General features: G+C 34.7%; 1 protein-coding gene across 7 annotated transcripts in view; it reads right to left on the minus strand.

Moving 5' to 3' along the window:
- The window catches only part of ADGRB3 (adhesion G protein-coupled receptor B3), a 443295-nt gene that overhangs the window by 18363 nt on the left and 406637 nt on the right, over positions 1-18295 (minus strand). For 5 of the 7 annotated variants that reach the window (XM_088053237.1, XM_088053238.1, XM_088053235.1 and 2 more), the window contains 6 exons: positions 17941-18026; positions 14400-14498; positions 13905-14076; positions 6834-6929; positions 5454-5493; positions 2278-2921 (listed from right to left, as the gene is read on the minus strand). In XM_088053237.1, coding sequence (XP_087909363.1) covers positions 2278-2921; positions 5454-5493; positions 6834-6929; positions 13905-14076; positions 14400-14498; positions 17941-18026 — 1137 coding nt within the window. Of the gene's footprint in view, positions 1-2005; positions 2120-2277; positions 2922-5453; positions 5494-6833; positions 6930-13904; positions 14077-14399; positions 14499-17940; positions 18027-18295 lie in introns of all 7 variants that reach the window. The other 2 variants (XM_088053239.1, XM_088053236.1) reach the window with 2 other exon arrangements.

An 18295-nucleotide genomic window follows, 5' to 3' on the forward strand; every position in this document is an offset into this window, starting at 1 on the left:
GTAATGTTGGGAATCACAAAGGCAGACACAAAAGCCAAAACAGTTTCTTTCATTTCTGACCTGCCCTAATACCTGTATTTTTTTCCTAATACATGGGATTATGCTGGTTTGATGAGTTTTACAAACATAACTGACTTTCTGGACCAAAATACAGCCTGCTACACCTAGTATGTTCTCCCAAGTTAGAGGAGACTACATATTTACTATCTTATTATATTTTACTGCATTTTCTATGATATACTTAGTAGTCTCTTGTGAGCATAAAAATTATATACAGAATGGTGACTGAGATTGTGTCTACATCCCATCTTAGAGGTAAAGTTAAAATATGATACAAGTACAGTTAGAAAAATAAAGGAGCAGTACATTATACTGACAAATTTCCATGCCTATATTACAAAGTGGCATCAGGAACTATAATTTTGTGTACAGTGAAGTAACTATTGCCACAATTTTTACAACTTAAATCAGATCTGCTTTTTTTTTTTTTTTTTTTTTTTTTTAGGTGACCTAGATGAACTTTGTCACCAATGGAGGGAAAGAGCCATCACCAAAAATTAATTTTTTTGTGTGGATGGTATGGTGGCATATATGTCCATCTTAAAGAATAATGAATCTTCCCCAAATATCCATATGTCTAATATTAACTGGACTGGATTTAAGCCTCTATATCTGACAAAAATTATCTGAAAGATGGAATTGTAGATAGGTGGAAGAGAATACTGCTGGAAGGTGACCTTAGCAATTCTGCTTCTGGGGTTGCATTAATTTTGAGAACTCCTGTGTGCTACCTAAGATCTATTAACTACTATACCTGAATATACTGAAGGCAGTAATTTCTTTAACAATGCAGACTTGCTTTGAAAGAGCCTGTCTATCTGAGCACTGAAAGGGCAAGCACTTAAACTAACTTTTAGAAATAATTTTCAAAATTTGTTCAAGACTATACATATTCACTTTAACAACAACCAAAACATTGGCAATCTTTGATTCCTTGCAGATACCCACACTTCATTTCCTATTAATTTTTAAGTTAAATGAAGTCTTGTAAAAGCTTATGGTAGCACACACACAATATAAACAGCACGGAAAATATTTTGTTTTCAAAGCCTGTAAAGGTATCTCTTGAAGAGAAACTAAAGTCTGATCTTCCGCCCAAACTCTTCATAAAACTTCATCTACATAAAACTTCAACTCCATTTTAAAAGAAATATCCATAAGTATCCACCATTTATGAAGAATCAGCTACAGTTGCATCTAAAAATTGAGAAATAAGGCTGAGTCTCTGTTTCCCTACACAGACGGGTCCAGACATTGTAGAGTAACAGCTAATGGCTTCAAGTTTGCACATACAGCAGAATTTTTTTCCATGTGTAATTTCCAGAGGATGAACGAGTACCATGTTTTTCTTATTTGTCTTTCTCTGTCCCACAAAATGCCATGTTTCACAACATTTGACATGCTGGTGAAAGGTATTCCCAGTTCTTAAGGAGTTCCAAGTATGAAATTAACTCCAGCTCATTTCACAGCTTTCACAGGTAAAAGCTTAATAAGAATGGCAGTATTTGATGCTTAGGTCTTAACAATTTATTTCAATAGTTTTTACTTTGAAAATGCTTAAATCCCACAGACAGATTGTAGTAATAACTGAAAGTCTTTTATTAAAGGCTTTTCAGTTCACTTTTGCAATCTGACTGAAATCTATGATACTCCACACGAAGCCCAACTGTACCTACTGCACACATCAGTTGTACCAATGCCTGCATGTACATGCAAACAAAACTTCATCAGTAAATGGTGAACTATTGGATGGAAGAATCCAAGATTTACACCAATGAGAGCAAAATCAGACCTATCATATCTGAGACAGATATGATTGTCAGCAGTAAAACGGCCAATATTTTTAACTGCATGTGCTTGCAGGTAGGGCCAATGATTAGCACTTGTATCTTGCAGGAATAGTTTTTCTTCTCATAGCAACACAGAATTTTCCAGTGGACTTTACCTGGTAGGTCACGAAATCCTCGGCAGTCGTGTGGAATGTTAAATCTCCAGAACTATATTGTTTCATACAGACTGGCTCTGAAACTTTAGTCTTGTTTTCTAGGTATAAACACTTCTGATAATAAGAGAAATATGAACAGCAGTGTATGATCCCAAACAATAATTTACACTGAATTAAAACATTAGCTTCACCCCTTAGACACAAGACACGATTTATTGTCTTATCATCAAATTAGAACAACAGAACATGCAATCTGTTTATGCACCACTGACCTCTAAAGAGCTCATTGATATTGTGGATCCAGTTTCGCTTCTTGATAATCCTGCATTGTCATCCAGCTCTGAGGCAATGAAATTCTTCACTGCTGTGCGCGGCTCAAATGGCAAACTCTGCATATGTTCTTGGGTGGGAAGGTGCTGGTCTAAATTGATATTAAATTGGTCCATTACAGAGGGATTCATATTGAACTCAGGATTAACTTTGTAGTGCAACAGCCTTTCATGAGGCAAGGTATCCATGCCTATATTCATTTTGCTTTCATCTTTCAGTGATGGCTGGGTATTTACGGAGCCCCGGGGCATGACGATATAGTCGCTTTCTATCATCCGTTCTTGAGGATGGACAATGTCCATATCTGCACCTCTCAAGTTATCGTCAGTGCATAAATACACAGTCCTCCGCAGCTCACTGTTGTCTTTTTTCAAGCACTGATTGGCCAGTTCACTCATACTCATAGGCATGTGGAGACCTGTTGGTTGCTGGATGATGACTTTGGAGATGATGTTTCCAGGCAAGGTTGAATAGCTCATTCCTTCAGGGTTTGGTCCCTTTTCCTCCTCTTCATCATTTAGTGAAATTCTAGAAAGTGTTCCTGTTATAGTGGCTGCTCTGCAAGGTCCAATGTCTTTATGAAGAACTGTGGGTCAGAGAACAGGATTCTTACAGCATGAAACCATATCAACCTAACACTGCTTTTCCTTGTGGCTTTATCTAGCAGTGTTTCCTTTACCAATGCATATTCTAAAATCTTTTCTTTCCACTTATTAACTTTCATTTTATAAATATTGTTTTTGGAATAGCTTTTCTGTGGTTTTGGGTTTTTTGTTCTCTTAATCTACTGTGTATAACTGACTTTGATCTCTGAGTAGCATCAGTCATTCATATGAATTAAAAACACTTCATTTATTCCTACTGACTTACATAGATCTTAGGTGACTTACAGCTTAAGCACAAGCCTGCCATGTGGAACTCATTAAGGGTTTTCCAAAAAAATACACTATGACATCTATACTGCCATTATTAACTCCACATAACCTCCTGGAAAATGTCAAACAGATTGTAAGGCAGAATCGTTTTGTCAATCCATGGTAATGACCTACCATAAGATTATATCTATGAGCATGTGCTCCTAAACTCCTAAATGTTCCTTTTCACTGACTCTTCAAAACTCCTCTCTGTTAAATTATGCTTTAAATAAAAGTGAAAAAAGAATTACCACATTGGGAAGAAATTCCATTGGTATCAGAAAAAATATTTTACTGCATCTGGAAAGGTTATAAAGAATATAAACATGTTTTATAGCAGAATATAATCTACTTTTCTTCTAGGCCTAGATCTTCCTGGTCAAACTTGTAGCAACATCCAGCAATTTTTGTTGGGGTGAGGTTTACAAGTAAGAGTTAATAATCCTGTCATAACATTCAAAATTTCCAGAAGCATTGAAGAATGTCTTCAAAAGCAAAGCATCTATTTAATCATAATTATTCACCTTTAAAAAAAAAAAAAAAGTCTATAATCCAATATATGTAATGAAAGAAAAAGGGTAGAAAGAAAAAATTAAAGTAACCAATTACTGGGCTTATTCCAGCTGGCTGCATGGCTTTTCTGGTCCTGGCTGAAAATATTTTAATTCACACCAGTGCTATCTTATACAATGAAACCCAGTTCATAGGCTGAGACAGAAAGACAACTTGAAGTATCTAGGTATTACATTTACATCTCTTCTGGTGCCCAAGGGCTCTGATGACCCAGATCCCCCAGCCTGTCAGTTCACTGCCTTTTTCCATAGCAAGTAGCTCATAAGACATCTGACTCTCCTTCCTCACACTAAACTCATGTTTTTCCATTACGAAAAGAATAATTTGCTTCTAAACAAATGTGCACAAAGACCTGAATTCAGTGGCTGCTTCATTGTTTCCAGAGACACTTATTCAGACATTTCAAACACTGATCTATCCTTAAATTCTTCATTACCAGAAAGTGAGTTCAAATGCTTATCTAGTAAAGCCTGTTCCTAACCGCATTCAGAGTCAATCTCTTTTAGGACACCTCTGACAAGACCCTCTGTACTGCAGAGCTACATTATCACAGGTAAGAAGTGGGATCTACATGGATCAATGCTGGATTTTTGTCTGCATTGGATGGTGACATGCAGTCATTTGTGTTACAATGCACTATCCTGATTCCTCCAAAATACGTGTGCATATTAAAACTAATCTGTAGGGAAGAACTAAGTCTATATAGCAAGAAATTCAAGTGGCAGATTTTAAAGGTGGGTGACTGGAAACTCCACCTTAATGAGATGAGCTTTCTTGGCTCTGCACACAGCCAGTGAAGAGAGTGTCCTTCAGGTGGCTGATGCAGAGCAGCTAAATCAGGCTTCTGCTCTGACTCACCCTGTGGAGAGGAAACACTCTCTCTTTCCCTTTATTGAAAACTGAGGTTGTTTAGGCAAGACTTTCCCTAGGAAAAACTGTCCTCTGGAAACATCTCCTAGATTAAAAAATTCTGTAGAGTTTAAATGATCATTTATTTTACACTGCACTATTTAAACAAGGTTGGCAAGTAAATAACTAAAAATGTGTTGTCTTTAATATATGGAAACAAACATAGTCAACTGATTAAATATCACACCACTGAAATACCTTCCAAAAACACACAAATTTTCTCACTGAAATAAAATAAAAATCTCCTTAAACTATTGTTGATTTCACTTAAGAGTCCTAAAAACCACACTTTCTTTAGAAGGCGTGCAAATTAATGCATCCCTCATATACAGAGCTGTCAAGATACATTATTTTTGTATTTTGTTGTTAAAGCAAAATGATGTTTTCACATTTTCTTGTGTACCAGGGAAGGAAAGCTTAATCTGTTAAAAATTATCTTCTTTCCATAACTATTTGCTTTCTAATAGACAATCACACCTTTGACCACTTTCCAAATGCTGAATTCTAGTTAATTGCCTTAGTAACAAAATTAAGTAAATGTATTCATACGTTCATACATTCATACATACATTCAATGACATAATTTTTCACATTTTCTTTTGTTTAAATTAATAAATATTTCCTATAAACAGATAAACCCCAATATTTTTCTGTTTTTTACTTCACAAGGAGCTCGTACAAGACTACCTTTTGTTGGCTAAATGCTCTCTCAATATTCTTACCTGACCGACAAGCAATGTCCACATCCTTCTCAAAATCAGTCTGTAACAAGAAACAGTGAAACAGAACAGCCATTATTAATTTAACAATACACCACAGTACCTTTTTGCCAACTAGCGCTTCCAAAATGTCCTACTTACAGGGTCATAGTCTCTTAAAAGTGGTTTCTTGCTGCTGAGAAGGTGAAGTGTATTGTTTTACAACAGCAGAGCTTTACAAAGTTTCCTAAAGTATAACTGGGTGGTTTTCAAAGTATGCTGCCTGACCAGAAAAAATAAAATAAAATAGGTGGAAGTAGAGTATATAGTTTTAATAAATTATACAGTGTCTAGTTTTTAATGTATATGGAAGAATAACTTCTGCACCTCATCAAAGGATCTTCTTTAAGGAAGCTTTTCATGGTAATGTTATGAAAAGAAGTATGAACAATAGCCTGCAATACAAATTACTGTAAGTATAATTCATATAGTCCATCCTGTTTGAAACTTCATTGATTTGTTATAATGTGCTTATTTGTTATGACACATTCTGTCATTTCTGGCTGCTAATGTAATCATGTAAAATTTTTGCACTTCCTGAAAACAGCTATTTATTTCATTGTGCAAAAATTAATTGTGAGAGCTAAGAAAGAATTTTAACATTTGGAAATAAAAGCCCACTTTTCCTAGTTAAACAAAACTATTTATTCTGTTAGAGATTTTATTTACTTTTCATTTTCACAAGAAGTTTATTTCATGCTAAATGTTCAGTAAAATGGATCTCTTTCTTGCTTGTGAAGTCCAAACATTAAATTCTTTTTTCTGAGTCATAATTTTGAAGGGCATCCTCTTGATGTACCTTGCATTTTTGTTGAGCCTTGCATGTCTTTAGGGCCTGAATCTGACCCTATTATAGTCAATGACAAACTGTTATTTAAAGTGAAGATACCAATATGTTGTCTTAATATATTACCAAATAATAGTATTCGCAAAATTCACTATTTCTTAATCTAACACACTAAATAGATTCCTCTTGTAGGATGTCTATGACTTTCTCCTTGTCTTGTTTGAGAACATTTTTCAAGACCTCGTGAAGGGAAATGCATCAGTACTCTTTACAGCAATACTAGAAAAAGTCACAATATAATATTAAATTATTTTTTATTCTCTTATATAAGAATCTTTTGTCCTAAAGAACACTAGTAGAAGATACTAATTCACTGTGCTCCACTAAAAAGTCACACCAATAATGTAAAACTAGCTAAGCAAGCAGATGATGACCTAAACAGTCTTTTTCTTAGGTGTTAATATTTCAGTTATGAAAACTTGCCACATACAATACAGTAAGTTTTTTTTTTGTTAGCAACAGTAAATTCATAGTCAAATAAGAAAATAAAAGCTAACCATGATCTGAGCATGTCCATTAGGAAAAGAACTTGAAGAATCTGCATTGATTGGATCCTGGCAATTTCTTAGCCGACATCTGAATGCATCTTGAACCTGTGAAAAAAATATCTTATACTGATTCTTGTGTAACACCACAGATGCCCATTAGAAATCAAATTAAATCATATGGTATACAATGCATGACTTTTCTTTAGCCCACTTCATAAATCAGAGGCAATAAACATAAATGCCTATTTCTGTAATCTCACACATTTTGTTATACTTTGTGGCTGTTATAAATTTCTCAGTGTATCACATCAAGACCACAGAATTAGTTTTATGAATGGACAGAATTAGCTACTAGACAGTGATTATATGGTATTTAAGCCAAATCTGTCTTGGTGATAGTATTCGGCTTTGTCTTATTCACTTTGGTAGAGGTCTGATAATGAGATTAATAGATATAATGCTAACCATTGCAAGATAAAATGTATCTTCTTCTTGATAAATGTATGACTCTTGAAAGACAGTTCTTTACAGTTACTGTAATCAGACAGTTATTGAAATAAGTTCTTGACAATTATTGTAATCTCCTAATTGTACTTTAAAGAGTAAGTCTATTTGAAAGATATTACTGATTAAAATAATCATCTTTAACTCCACGTACAGGGAATCTAATGCATCTCTTCTAGGAGTGAAACTCTTCAGATGACTGAAATATCTTCAATGTGAGCACATGAAGAAAAGTGGACTTTTTGCACAAAGAAAAATTTCTTGAAAGTACAAAAGGAGGTTATCAGAAATTATTGTTTATTAATATGATCCATAAAGTAAATTTGAAAATTTGTCCCTAAAACACAGTATATTTGAGGAATCATTTTTTATAGGAAATGCTATTTTTACATTCATTTTGGACAGAGTATATATCTAAAATACTATTATTCAGCACTTCTGTTAGAAACATGCTTCAACAAAGAGGCACATTGAAAAGGAAAAGCCAGTTTCTGTTTGCTGACAGCAGAATGCAAACATATTTTACTGTTTTGTCTCAACAATAAGGATGTCAAGGCAGCTTTTGGAATATAATGTTTTACAATGTGAATTTTAGTGCCAGAAATGAAAGTATCTATATTAAATATATAATCGTATTTCTGATTGCAATATGTGGCTTGGAAAACAGGAACTTGGTTGGGTGATACAATTTCTTGTTTGAATATAAAAGTACTATGAGTGAAGTGCCTATAAAAAACTAAATTCCATTTATTATCTGTAAAAATTACTTGATGTCTTATTCAGAATAATTAAAAGGAGAAAATTGTCGTCTACTCATGGACATTTTGTGAACAGCAGAAGAGGATAATTCGTCAATTGTTGCTGATGAGAAGCTGTCCCCTTTAAATTTATCATATTCCAATGTGAGTTGTTTAGAAGTTATCACAAAAGCAAAAATGAAAAAAATATTCTAATTATAAAGCATTTTTTTAAAGGGCTTAACCCTTAAATGAATAAGAGTGTTCTGCAGTCTCGATAAGTGACTGTCGCAGGTGGAGGGAGCCAAAAATAGGGCAGAAAGAAGAATAAAGCAAGGTGGGAAGGTTTGGATTGATTTCAAATCACAGAGACCTTCCACACATTGTAATTTAAAGTGTGATGTACTGAAACTCAGATTCTGATTTTAGGTCACTACACTTGCTTTGGTTTTCCATGTGTTTGATGTTAATTTAATTTGTCATCTCCCAGTTGCTGCAAATTTAATCCAAGTCTACTCTCACTTCATCAATGCTGAAGTTAGGTCACACTTCAGAGTTTTATACTCTTGGATAAGCACTGGCACAGTGATTTGACAAAAAAATATAATAAAAAATGCCTCCATCAAAGCAACCCCAGCTGTGCTGAATCTCATCTCAAGGCATATGGTACTTGACCCCAAAGCATTGTTACTTCAGAACATACTGTTTATCTCATTGCACTCTGTGCAGTGGGCCCCCTAATTTTTGAGACTCTGTTCATGGCGGTTCCCCTGTTCTAATAGCTCCAGAGATCTCAAGAATCTCATATCATACTTTCAGTGCCTTCTATATTAAAGTAGTGAATCTTGATTTTAGGATCCTCCTAAATGTGCATGTTTCTTACAATGCTTCTGAAGCGCAAGCAGCATATGATCTGAACATGTTAACAGAATGTCAAATGTAGCATTATCCATGATACTGACATATGTTGCAATTTCTAGATATCCTCACCCAAGTCAGAATCAAAATGGCTGAACTTTCTAAATACCAGCTTACTCTTCTAAACTGCTTGTTCAAAATTGTTGTTGAGTATGTAAAGACTGTGCTGTCTTTACATTTTACTTTGAAACATAATCTTGTTTTTGCCCATGCCTTTTAACATCAAGTTACAAGATTTTCTTAAAGCCAGGCAGAGAAGGAGAGACAGATGTGATGAACGTGCAGATACCAGGGAAGTAGTTTCCTTAGCAACAGTAACCAGCTCCAAGCTTTTATAACTTACCCTTGCCCTACTCATGTACTTTTTATTTTTCTCCTGCGATTCTGAAATGTGGGCTCTAGACACCAACGATGAATTTAATCCAAATGCTCTCTACTATGCAGAGCACAGCTAAAGAAAAAATTACATGTGGGTTCCTCCCATCACTAGCATTAACATAAGTTACTAAGTGTGATTCAAATCAGCTTTGAAGCATCTTGTGTTCAAGTAGATCAGGCAAGCTGTTTTGCTGAGATAAATAAGCTTCAGTGCTGACCCCTTGTATTGTTCTGTAACACATCCATCACCCTCTTCCAATGCCTAATTAGGTGTTTAAACAGCAAGGTGAGGGAAAAAAAAAAAAAAGACAACTCTAAGCTTTCTGGGCTAACAAGGAAAAATAAAGCAATAATATGCAACTACTTTGCATTTTTCTTCCAAAATTTCCAAATAGTCTATGAAAGGTCTTATGCTTAAAAGGTATCATATTAATTTTAGAAGTTAGGAAATAGAAGTATAGAAAGATTTAATGTCCTTGCAAAAGACACTGAATTGATGGTGGACAGAAATAGATGACACATCACTTAGCTCTCTTCCCGCTGTACATCTTAGTTGGTAAAAATCTCTGGCTTCCTAATGCAGCCCCTGTCACAAAAGTTCTTCAATACAGTGTGTTAGAGAAAGTAACAAACATTTCCTTAATTTATATTTATATAAATACAACTAAGAGAAAAAAAGGGGCTTTTATATATAATTGTAGAAGTCTGTCTCTTTTTGTGATGTAATGACAATAAAGGCATAGTAAAGTAGGGCTGTTCTCTTTGTTTGAATTTTATGGAGATATATTCCTCCCCATTTTTTTTTTCCAATGACAGTCAGAATTATTGTTTTGCCTGTGCTGGCATGCTATAAATATTAGATCAATCTTATAGGCTATAACTGAGATAGCTTTCTAGCCATCATCAAGAGTGACAAATATGTTGGCAGGATTTCCTTGACAGGCACTGGCAGATCTAAATGCTTTTGCATACAACCAGAAGTACCAGACAATTCTTTCAGCTGGGAGGCATCGAGGCAGCGCAAAGATGGCATTGCCCACTCTGTATGATGGCCACTCTCTTGACCTCTACTTACCTGAAGGTCTCTGGAGCTGGAAAGCCAGACTCCAGAGTCAGACAGAAACATAATTTACTGGACTTACATCTCTTTCTGTGTAGTAAACAACTATGACTTCGCTGCCACAAACTGAACCAAACAAATTCAGACCATACACATTTTTGAAATCAAAATTGATTCAAGTGTATCAACTTCTACTTTGTGATTCTTGAAGAAATTTCTATGAATGTTCTTCTTCCATATGGAAAATATTGCCTCAATTAATTCCTCAAGTGTTTTGACCAGTTTTCAAATGAAATCTGGAGCACTAAAGAAGATTAAATGTTTTCTGTCCAACAGAGTTCAATCATCAATATACCTAGGCTTCTTTGTCTTCCACCAATACCATTATAATAATTTTGGCTGGAGATAACCTACTAATGAGTGAATAAGTTGGCTCTGTACTTTTATTTCTGCCTAAGTTGTCATGGCTGAAGGAGAAACACCTCCTGCATTTTGATAGGGCAGAACCTCATCAAACCTTGGTGCTTTTTGGGCCTCAGTGGGAAGTCTTCTCACTAGGTAGCTTTTTAAAAATATCATGTAAATAGATACTTTAGCTGCTTAATAAAATGCCTTCTAGAATTTCCATGTTAGAACTGCAATGTGTAACTAGTAAGACTGACTTGCTAGAGGAACTTCTGTTAGTTGTTAAACTAAGTAATAATTCTTTGCAGTTAGATTATATATATATATATATATATATATATATATATACACATATCTGTGATTTGTTAAACAAGCAGTGAACAAAATAAACCATAACTAGCTGATTTCCTACACGTAAACCTAAAGAAAAGATTCCTTTACAAACATATTTATAATACAATATTTTTGCATATTGCTTAAATTAGAAACAGTGAGCTAAAAGTGGATCCAGTCAAGGTATCCTATGAATCTTAAAACTGAGTTTACATATAGAAAAGCCTAATTCCCCCTCAGTCACCAAAGTCCTACCTGTGAGCATGGTCAGACAAGAACTTTTCTATGAGATATTCAGGATTATTGAAGCATTCCCTGGGAATGAAACATTTGCAGCAAAGAGCTGTCATTAGAATAGGAAATCCATATTTAATTCAAGGCTTAGGGCACTGTTGCAAGATGTCTGTTGATTTTCATCTTTCATCAACAGTCAAAATGCATTTTTTTCCAAATAAGCTTCTGCATTACTGCACTGATGCAAGCTTAACAGCTGCGTAATTATTTTTTGTTTTGTTTTATATAATTTTATTTCATTATATATATTATACACAAACATTATACTGTGCTATGCTAAGTTACAGTAAGAATTTCTCATAGATTTTGGTCTTTTTTTTGACAAAATCAATGACTGATAACCAAGTATATGTTTCAGCCTCTCTGGATCCTTACAAAAGACACAAGAAAATGGAACTAGGACTGAAGGAAATGGAATTAGAACATGAGGAAATGAAATTAATAGGGGAATTCAGATTGGACATTAGAAAAAGGTCCTTTGCCCTGAGAGTGGTTGGTCACTGGAACATACTTGTTCCAGAGTTCAAGGAGTGTCTGGACAACTCTTCGTCATATGGTTTAGTTTTAGGTAGTTTTGTGAGGAGCAGGGAGTTGGACTCAATGATCCTTATGGGTCTCTTTGTACTGACAATATTCTATGATTCTGTGAAAAATAATGTTGTTCATATTGCTTTGGTTTTGAATGTTTCACATGCAACCTCGAGTAAAAGGTATATATTTTAAAATAAAAATGATTCCTTAGGACAGTAAGTAGGAGGTGGTATGCCCTTTTGAGGCTAATTAATAAATCCCAGGGGATAAAAACATTTTACAGACAGGAAAACCAGTATGAAACCACTGTTCTTTCTACTGAAAATAGATGCAGTGTCTTGCCATTATACTAAAAGAATATATGAAAAGATTGTTTTCAGATTTACAGATGAGACTACCCTCTTTCCCAGATGTACATCATATTGGGAAAGAAACTGCTGAAGAAAATAAGGGGATTGCAAAACAGTTCTACATAAAACAGATTTTTCTTGAGTATTATCTCTTATTCTGCACATATTTTTATCCTGAACAAAAGGAAATCAAAGGAAGAAAAAAGAAAAGGTATTAAGTGAGGTATGAGAGCTTAGAAACCAAGAATTACAAAAGTTCATCTCCCCTAACAGTGTGATTAAAGTAAGAAGGAATCAGTACAATGTAAAGTGCTAATTTCTGCAAGATACTGATTTTTTTCTTTAAAAATTGAAAACTTCACTATTTGATAAGATAATCACATATGCATACTGTGAAGGATAGTGATATAAATCTCATGCAAAGTGGTACAATGCAGAAAGAATTGAATAAATTATGTCACTCATAATTATTTTTCATTAATATACTGAATTTCAGTGTTTAAAGGGTGTCAGTGGTGAAAGGGGAAACCCCTGTGTGAGATTCCTTACTCAGCATTGACAATAAACCTTTCTTGAAACATCTTCCTTGTTTTTTGGTTTTTTTTCAGTCCTGAGGTTTTCAAATAACTCGTCCATCCCAGGGAAATATACTGGACATTACAATCTGGTTTACTGGTGTGGTAAATAACCTGAAGCTGATAAATGACTAGCACATAGGTATGCCTGTGGACCAGGAGCTACTCTCCAGTCCAGCTCCACCCACTCATTTTTGATGGAGGGCCCCATTACCACAGACCTGCCAACACAGCTTTTCACTACTGCTCTCAAACTCATCTCAATAAAATGTGGAGTTAGTTAGCAGGTTAGGCAGGTTAGAGAAGCTGTCACCAGAGCCAGATTAAAGAGCACTTGTGTAGGAGCTTTGCCATCAGATTTCAGTGGTGATGAATCCTGTGGCAGGTGGCACTGAGCTGTGAAGGGCAGGCCAGAGTACTGCTTGTCCTCGCTGTTCTCACAGCACTCATCTGTCTTCATCCTCACTGTCCCCATAATTTTAGTAAGTACCTGAGCTTGTAGATCTGAAATGGTAGATCTTCACCAACATAACACATAATTTCCTTGTGTCCTCTTTCAGGCACAGTACAAGCTGAACAAATGTTGCATTTGGATCTGCTCTAGAGAGTGTAAAAATCTATAGCTTTTGGTCTTCAGAAGGGCATTCATGTTCATCTTTTCCTATACTCATTGGGAAAGGCTAAGGCTTAGAAATCAACTGTACTTGATTGTACAGTTTACAGTTTACAATTAATTTTACAGGGAATGATTAAAAGACATCATGAATTAAGTTGGTAAAGTTTTATACTATATTTTGCACCTGGAATTAACTGATCTTCCCCCTCTCACTTTTTCTCATTTCCTCTTTCACTTGTTCCTATACAGCTCGCCATAAATTACTTTCCTCTTTCCATGAAATATATTTCTGCAGAGCAAGAATGTATATAACATTAAAGAGCAGTTGAGAGATTAACAGGAGCACAGCCCTTTGGAAAACTGGGAAGCCATTCCTCACCTCCCTTCGGAGAATACAATGGACCATGACAATAACAAAGCCTTGTAATGAATCAAATACTGCAAAAAGTATCTGAAATAATATTGATCTTTTGTCTGTCATGGCCAGAACTGCAGACATCCAAGTCAGTGCTAGAAGTGGCAACACCACACAGGAACTCCAAAGGGATGCCCTATTGAAAAAAAAAAAAGAGAAAAGCAGAATTGTAATATTGAAAAAAATATTAATAACTCACTATTAACATAAAACATATTTAAGGATGTCACTTTATCAATTTAACTGGAAAATCATAGACAAGAATGTAACAGTTGTACTTTATGTTCTAAAGAATATCCTGTATTCAATTAATAAACACATTTGCAATTTTTTAAAAAGTATTTTAATGTGCTTAGCACTTTATACAGTGTTAGCAAACACAGTTGTCATCATCAAACTATTGTCTCACATGCACTGTATAAGATTTGTAACAAGAAGATGTAAATGATCAGGACTAACATGGCATTACTGGCGGTGGTGGCTGACAAAGCTGTTGTTGAAACTACTCCACACTTGGCACATTTGAGCGTCAAACCGCTATGAGGCTCACTCATCTGACTGCAAACAAACAGAACACCCACAAAAAGAACAAAATATTGAATTTTCACCAAAAAACGTTGCTACTGAAATTTAGCTTTTAAATATGACGTCATGCAGAAAAAGTAAGTAGACTTATTCAAGATGAACACTCTATATTGTTGCAAAACTGTATTTTGTACTTTACATTATTGTTAGCTTTACATGTTAATGTTATGGGGCTTAAATTCATGCAAACTCTATTTCTTCCATTTAATCTAAAAAAGCCCCAAACACGATCAAAAACTGCTCAGTACACTGAAGTAAACATAAGCACGTGCTAGGATAGACACACAAAGTGAAATCCCTCTATTCAGACCTGATGAAAGACTGCTGCAGCTTGAGAAAGAGCACAAGTTACTTGAAAGAGGAGTGTGAAGTATGGACCATTGCAGACCCTTAATAGGGAAAGGAACCTGCAAAGTTTATTCAAGCGTCAAATCATTATGTGCATACTGTATAGTCAGATTTGTACAAGTGACCTGCATGGCCCACTAATATCTGGAATGGTTTTATTTGTGTCATATGAAGGTCTGAATACAGGGCTTGAAACGTATGGAATCTGATGAAATAAATATCAGTTGGTACTAAAAAAAGGGTGACCTCTTTTGTCTTTTAATAAAACACAGTACACAAGCATTAAGCTCAAAGCATTTTGTATAGACAGTTGTACCTCTGCACCTGCCAGAAGAGTTAAAGGACAAAATCTGGAATTTAAGTTTGCCATACAGCATGCATTCAGCTTCTTGAATCAACTAGATCAATATTTTTTCCTATTCCTTCTCTTTCTGCTATCAGAACTGGGACCAACCATAGCTGAATAAGATGTGACATAGCTGACAGGAAGGATGCTTCACCTATTCCCAGCTGGAAAGTGGTCAACATGGTGAAGATAAGTAACATTTTGGGTTTTTTCCCAGTTACGTCAACCAACTGAACTCTTTGCTATTGCCAAACCCATCACTCACAAAACTTTGAGCATACTGTCCAAAACAACATTGAACTCCAGTGTCTTCCACTTTGATAAACCAAATGATGATTTTCCATTAAAAAGTGCAAAGTGTATTTCCCATAAAAAGGAAGTTCCTTCCATAAGAAAACAGTGAGAACCAAGACCTTTTATAAGATGATTTTGGGGTGAGAAAATAACTCAGTGAATCTACATCAGTTGGCACCAATTAAAAATGTAAATTAAAGAATGAACTATAAAAATGCCTTGGGTAGGTATAAACTAAGCTTGTGAAAATACTTTCTGTCTTTGCCTGACAGTGCTTCAGCATTATTAGACTGGATTATTCTCTTTACCTCTACAAAACTGCTCTGGATCTTGCAAATAATAATAGAACTTAATGTGTGTATAAGCCAAGTATAAATTTTCAGCCTGGGCATTTGCATATGCATCCTCTTTTACCCAGAAAAGGATTAGGTCATGATTGAGATCCATCAACATATTTTTTTCCCACTTGTTGATTCTCCATATGCTTATTAAGGTGTTAAAAAGCATATGGAAGTAGTATATTTTGCCTCATTCACTTATTTTAAATCCTAGGGCTGAACTTTTGACTGAACTTTTGACAAATACAAATTCAGTGTTTGTCAGGAAGAATAAAGTTGTCTTCCTGAGCGTGGCTGGCAAAAGATACTTGAGGAATGATTGACAATCACCTTTCTAGAGGAGATCAAATGCTGAACCAATTTCTATGCCCTAAAGAATGACTCAAGAGATGTTATCTGCCAAGCAGTATCAAGGCATGCTGTTGCCAAGCCATCTCATAATATCACACAAGTTAAGATTGTTTCTCATAGGGTATCTATATCTTTTCCCAAAATAGCTGGGTTATTTCTAATGGAACAGTCTCTGATTCTTTATCCATTTATTTTAAAATTAAATATTTCTTTACTAAGTTGCACAATTAGAAAGCAAGTTATTTGTTTCATCAAGAAAATAAAGTATAAGCAAATAGATTTCTATAGCCTACAAGTGACTAGCTGGGAAAAAAACCCCAAACAGTTAAATCTAAGTTTGAATATACCTACAAAATGGAGAAAGCCAAATCTGTGGTTGTTCCAGCTCCTTATATGACGAATTAGAGCACATGTGAATTTAAATTGGTGATTACTAAGTCATTACTACTTCTGCAATAACTTGTGTAGTTTTATAATATCCTAGATTTCACTAGTATTTGATTACAGAGTTCAGAATGTTGATGGAGCAATTTAGACAAAAGTAAGGTCATGAAATTAATACTTTCTGATGAAAAAAGATGAAAACAGAATAAATAGAATTACAGGGTTTGGTACATGTTTATCAAAATGATGGTGGAAGAACTGAAAACCAAAAAGATTTGATTGAATTAATATGAAAAGCAAATCACACCAGCTAAGGTATTTATTATAAGTGTACTCATTAAACTTATTAGGAATGCTACTGTTAGTTACATGGTAAAATAATTAAAAGTGAATCTGCAACAAATTTGTTCATAGCAGTAATACACAGAAAAATGAAGATACCATCATTTATCATTGTTAGAAATGCAGATATTGGTGGAGTTAAACTACAACCTGGCCCAAAATGGAATACTAGAAAATATAACTGTAAAAAATCATTATTGAAAGTTTAAATACACTTTCATAAGCATTAGGAAGGTGATGATGCAGTCGTGAAATACTTTTCTTCAATATGCAATGAATATAGGTTTGCTGCTGCAGTTCTTCATTGTCACCCACTGTAGAACAGTTTCTAATACCACCACTGTCCTAATAGCTTCTTCTCGTGATAATAAACAGAATTTTAATGTAAATGCAAGGAAATAATCAATAAATAAGACCCATTCACTTTTATTTTTTAACTCTTAAACCATGGGGATTTTTTTACTTTGATGTTCTTTTATACTAGTTTAGAAAATACAGCTATGTAGATGTTATGTGGATGTAAGAACAAAGGAAAATTCTTAATGTAGTTAAACCAGCAGAGTAACACTGACCTATGTAAGGGATATATTGCTGTAAAATGCATTTAACACAATTAACACAAATTAATAACATTTCTTGCCATAGCAATTAAATTTGACATCGAGACAAAAATAATCAGTTCCTTCAGTACACACAGGTCATAAAACTGTTATTCCAACTGCAACAGTTACACATATAATCATCTTGTGAAACCTCTGCTCAGATTTGTTAAATCCTCATTCTTATTAACTTAATACTGTTGTACTTGTGTTTTATTATATTTAGTTTGTTTAGTTGCATTCCCTCGGGATAATGCAACAGCAGCTTTTGAGATTAATGCAATATGTTAGAAACATTGTTACATTCATATAAAAGTTCACAGCACAATCAAAAGCATTTTTGGTGAATATCTGTAATTGAAAATTGGTGATAAAATTTAAATTTGTTTTAAAATAGCCCAGTTGTTGCTTACCCCGCTCTGTGTTTGAGTTTTTTATCTAGGATTCCATCTCTGGAAACAAGTTTATTAAATACCAAAATGCCAATCACCATGTTGACCTGTCAAACAGAAAACAAACAGTTGATCCTTCAGTGCCTAAAAGAAAATATTGTATCCTGGTTGTACTGTATTACAGGCCTGCAAAATGCCTCCTCTTACATTTCTGAGCATTCCCTCAAAAACTGTGTAGCAATGTCCCTGAACACATACATCAAAAGGCTGCATTCTCAAAAAGGTGACATATACACACACCTGCAACAGGCTTGCTCTGGGACTTTGAGTTATGCCTGGTATCAAGCTATATATGTGTACATATCTGATGGCCAGA

Source organism: Pseudopodoces humilis, chromosome 3, assembly GCF_049639895.1.
Source record: "Pseudopodoces humilis isolate 2021_Gansu_Grassland_sample_001 chromosome 3, ASM4963989v1, whole genome shotgun sequence".
Lineage (NCBI taxonomy): Eukaryota > Metazoa > Chordata > Aves > Passeriformes > Paridae > Pseudopodoces > Pseudopodoces humilis.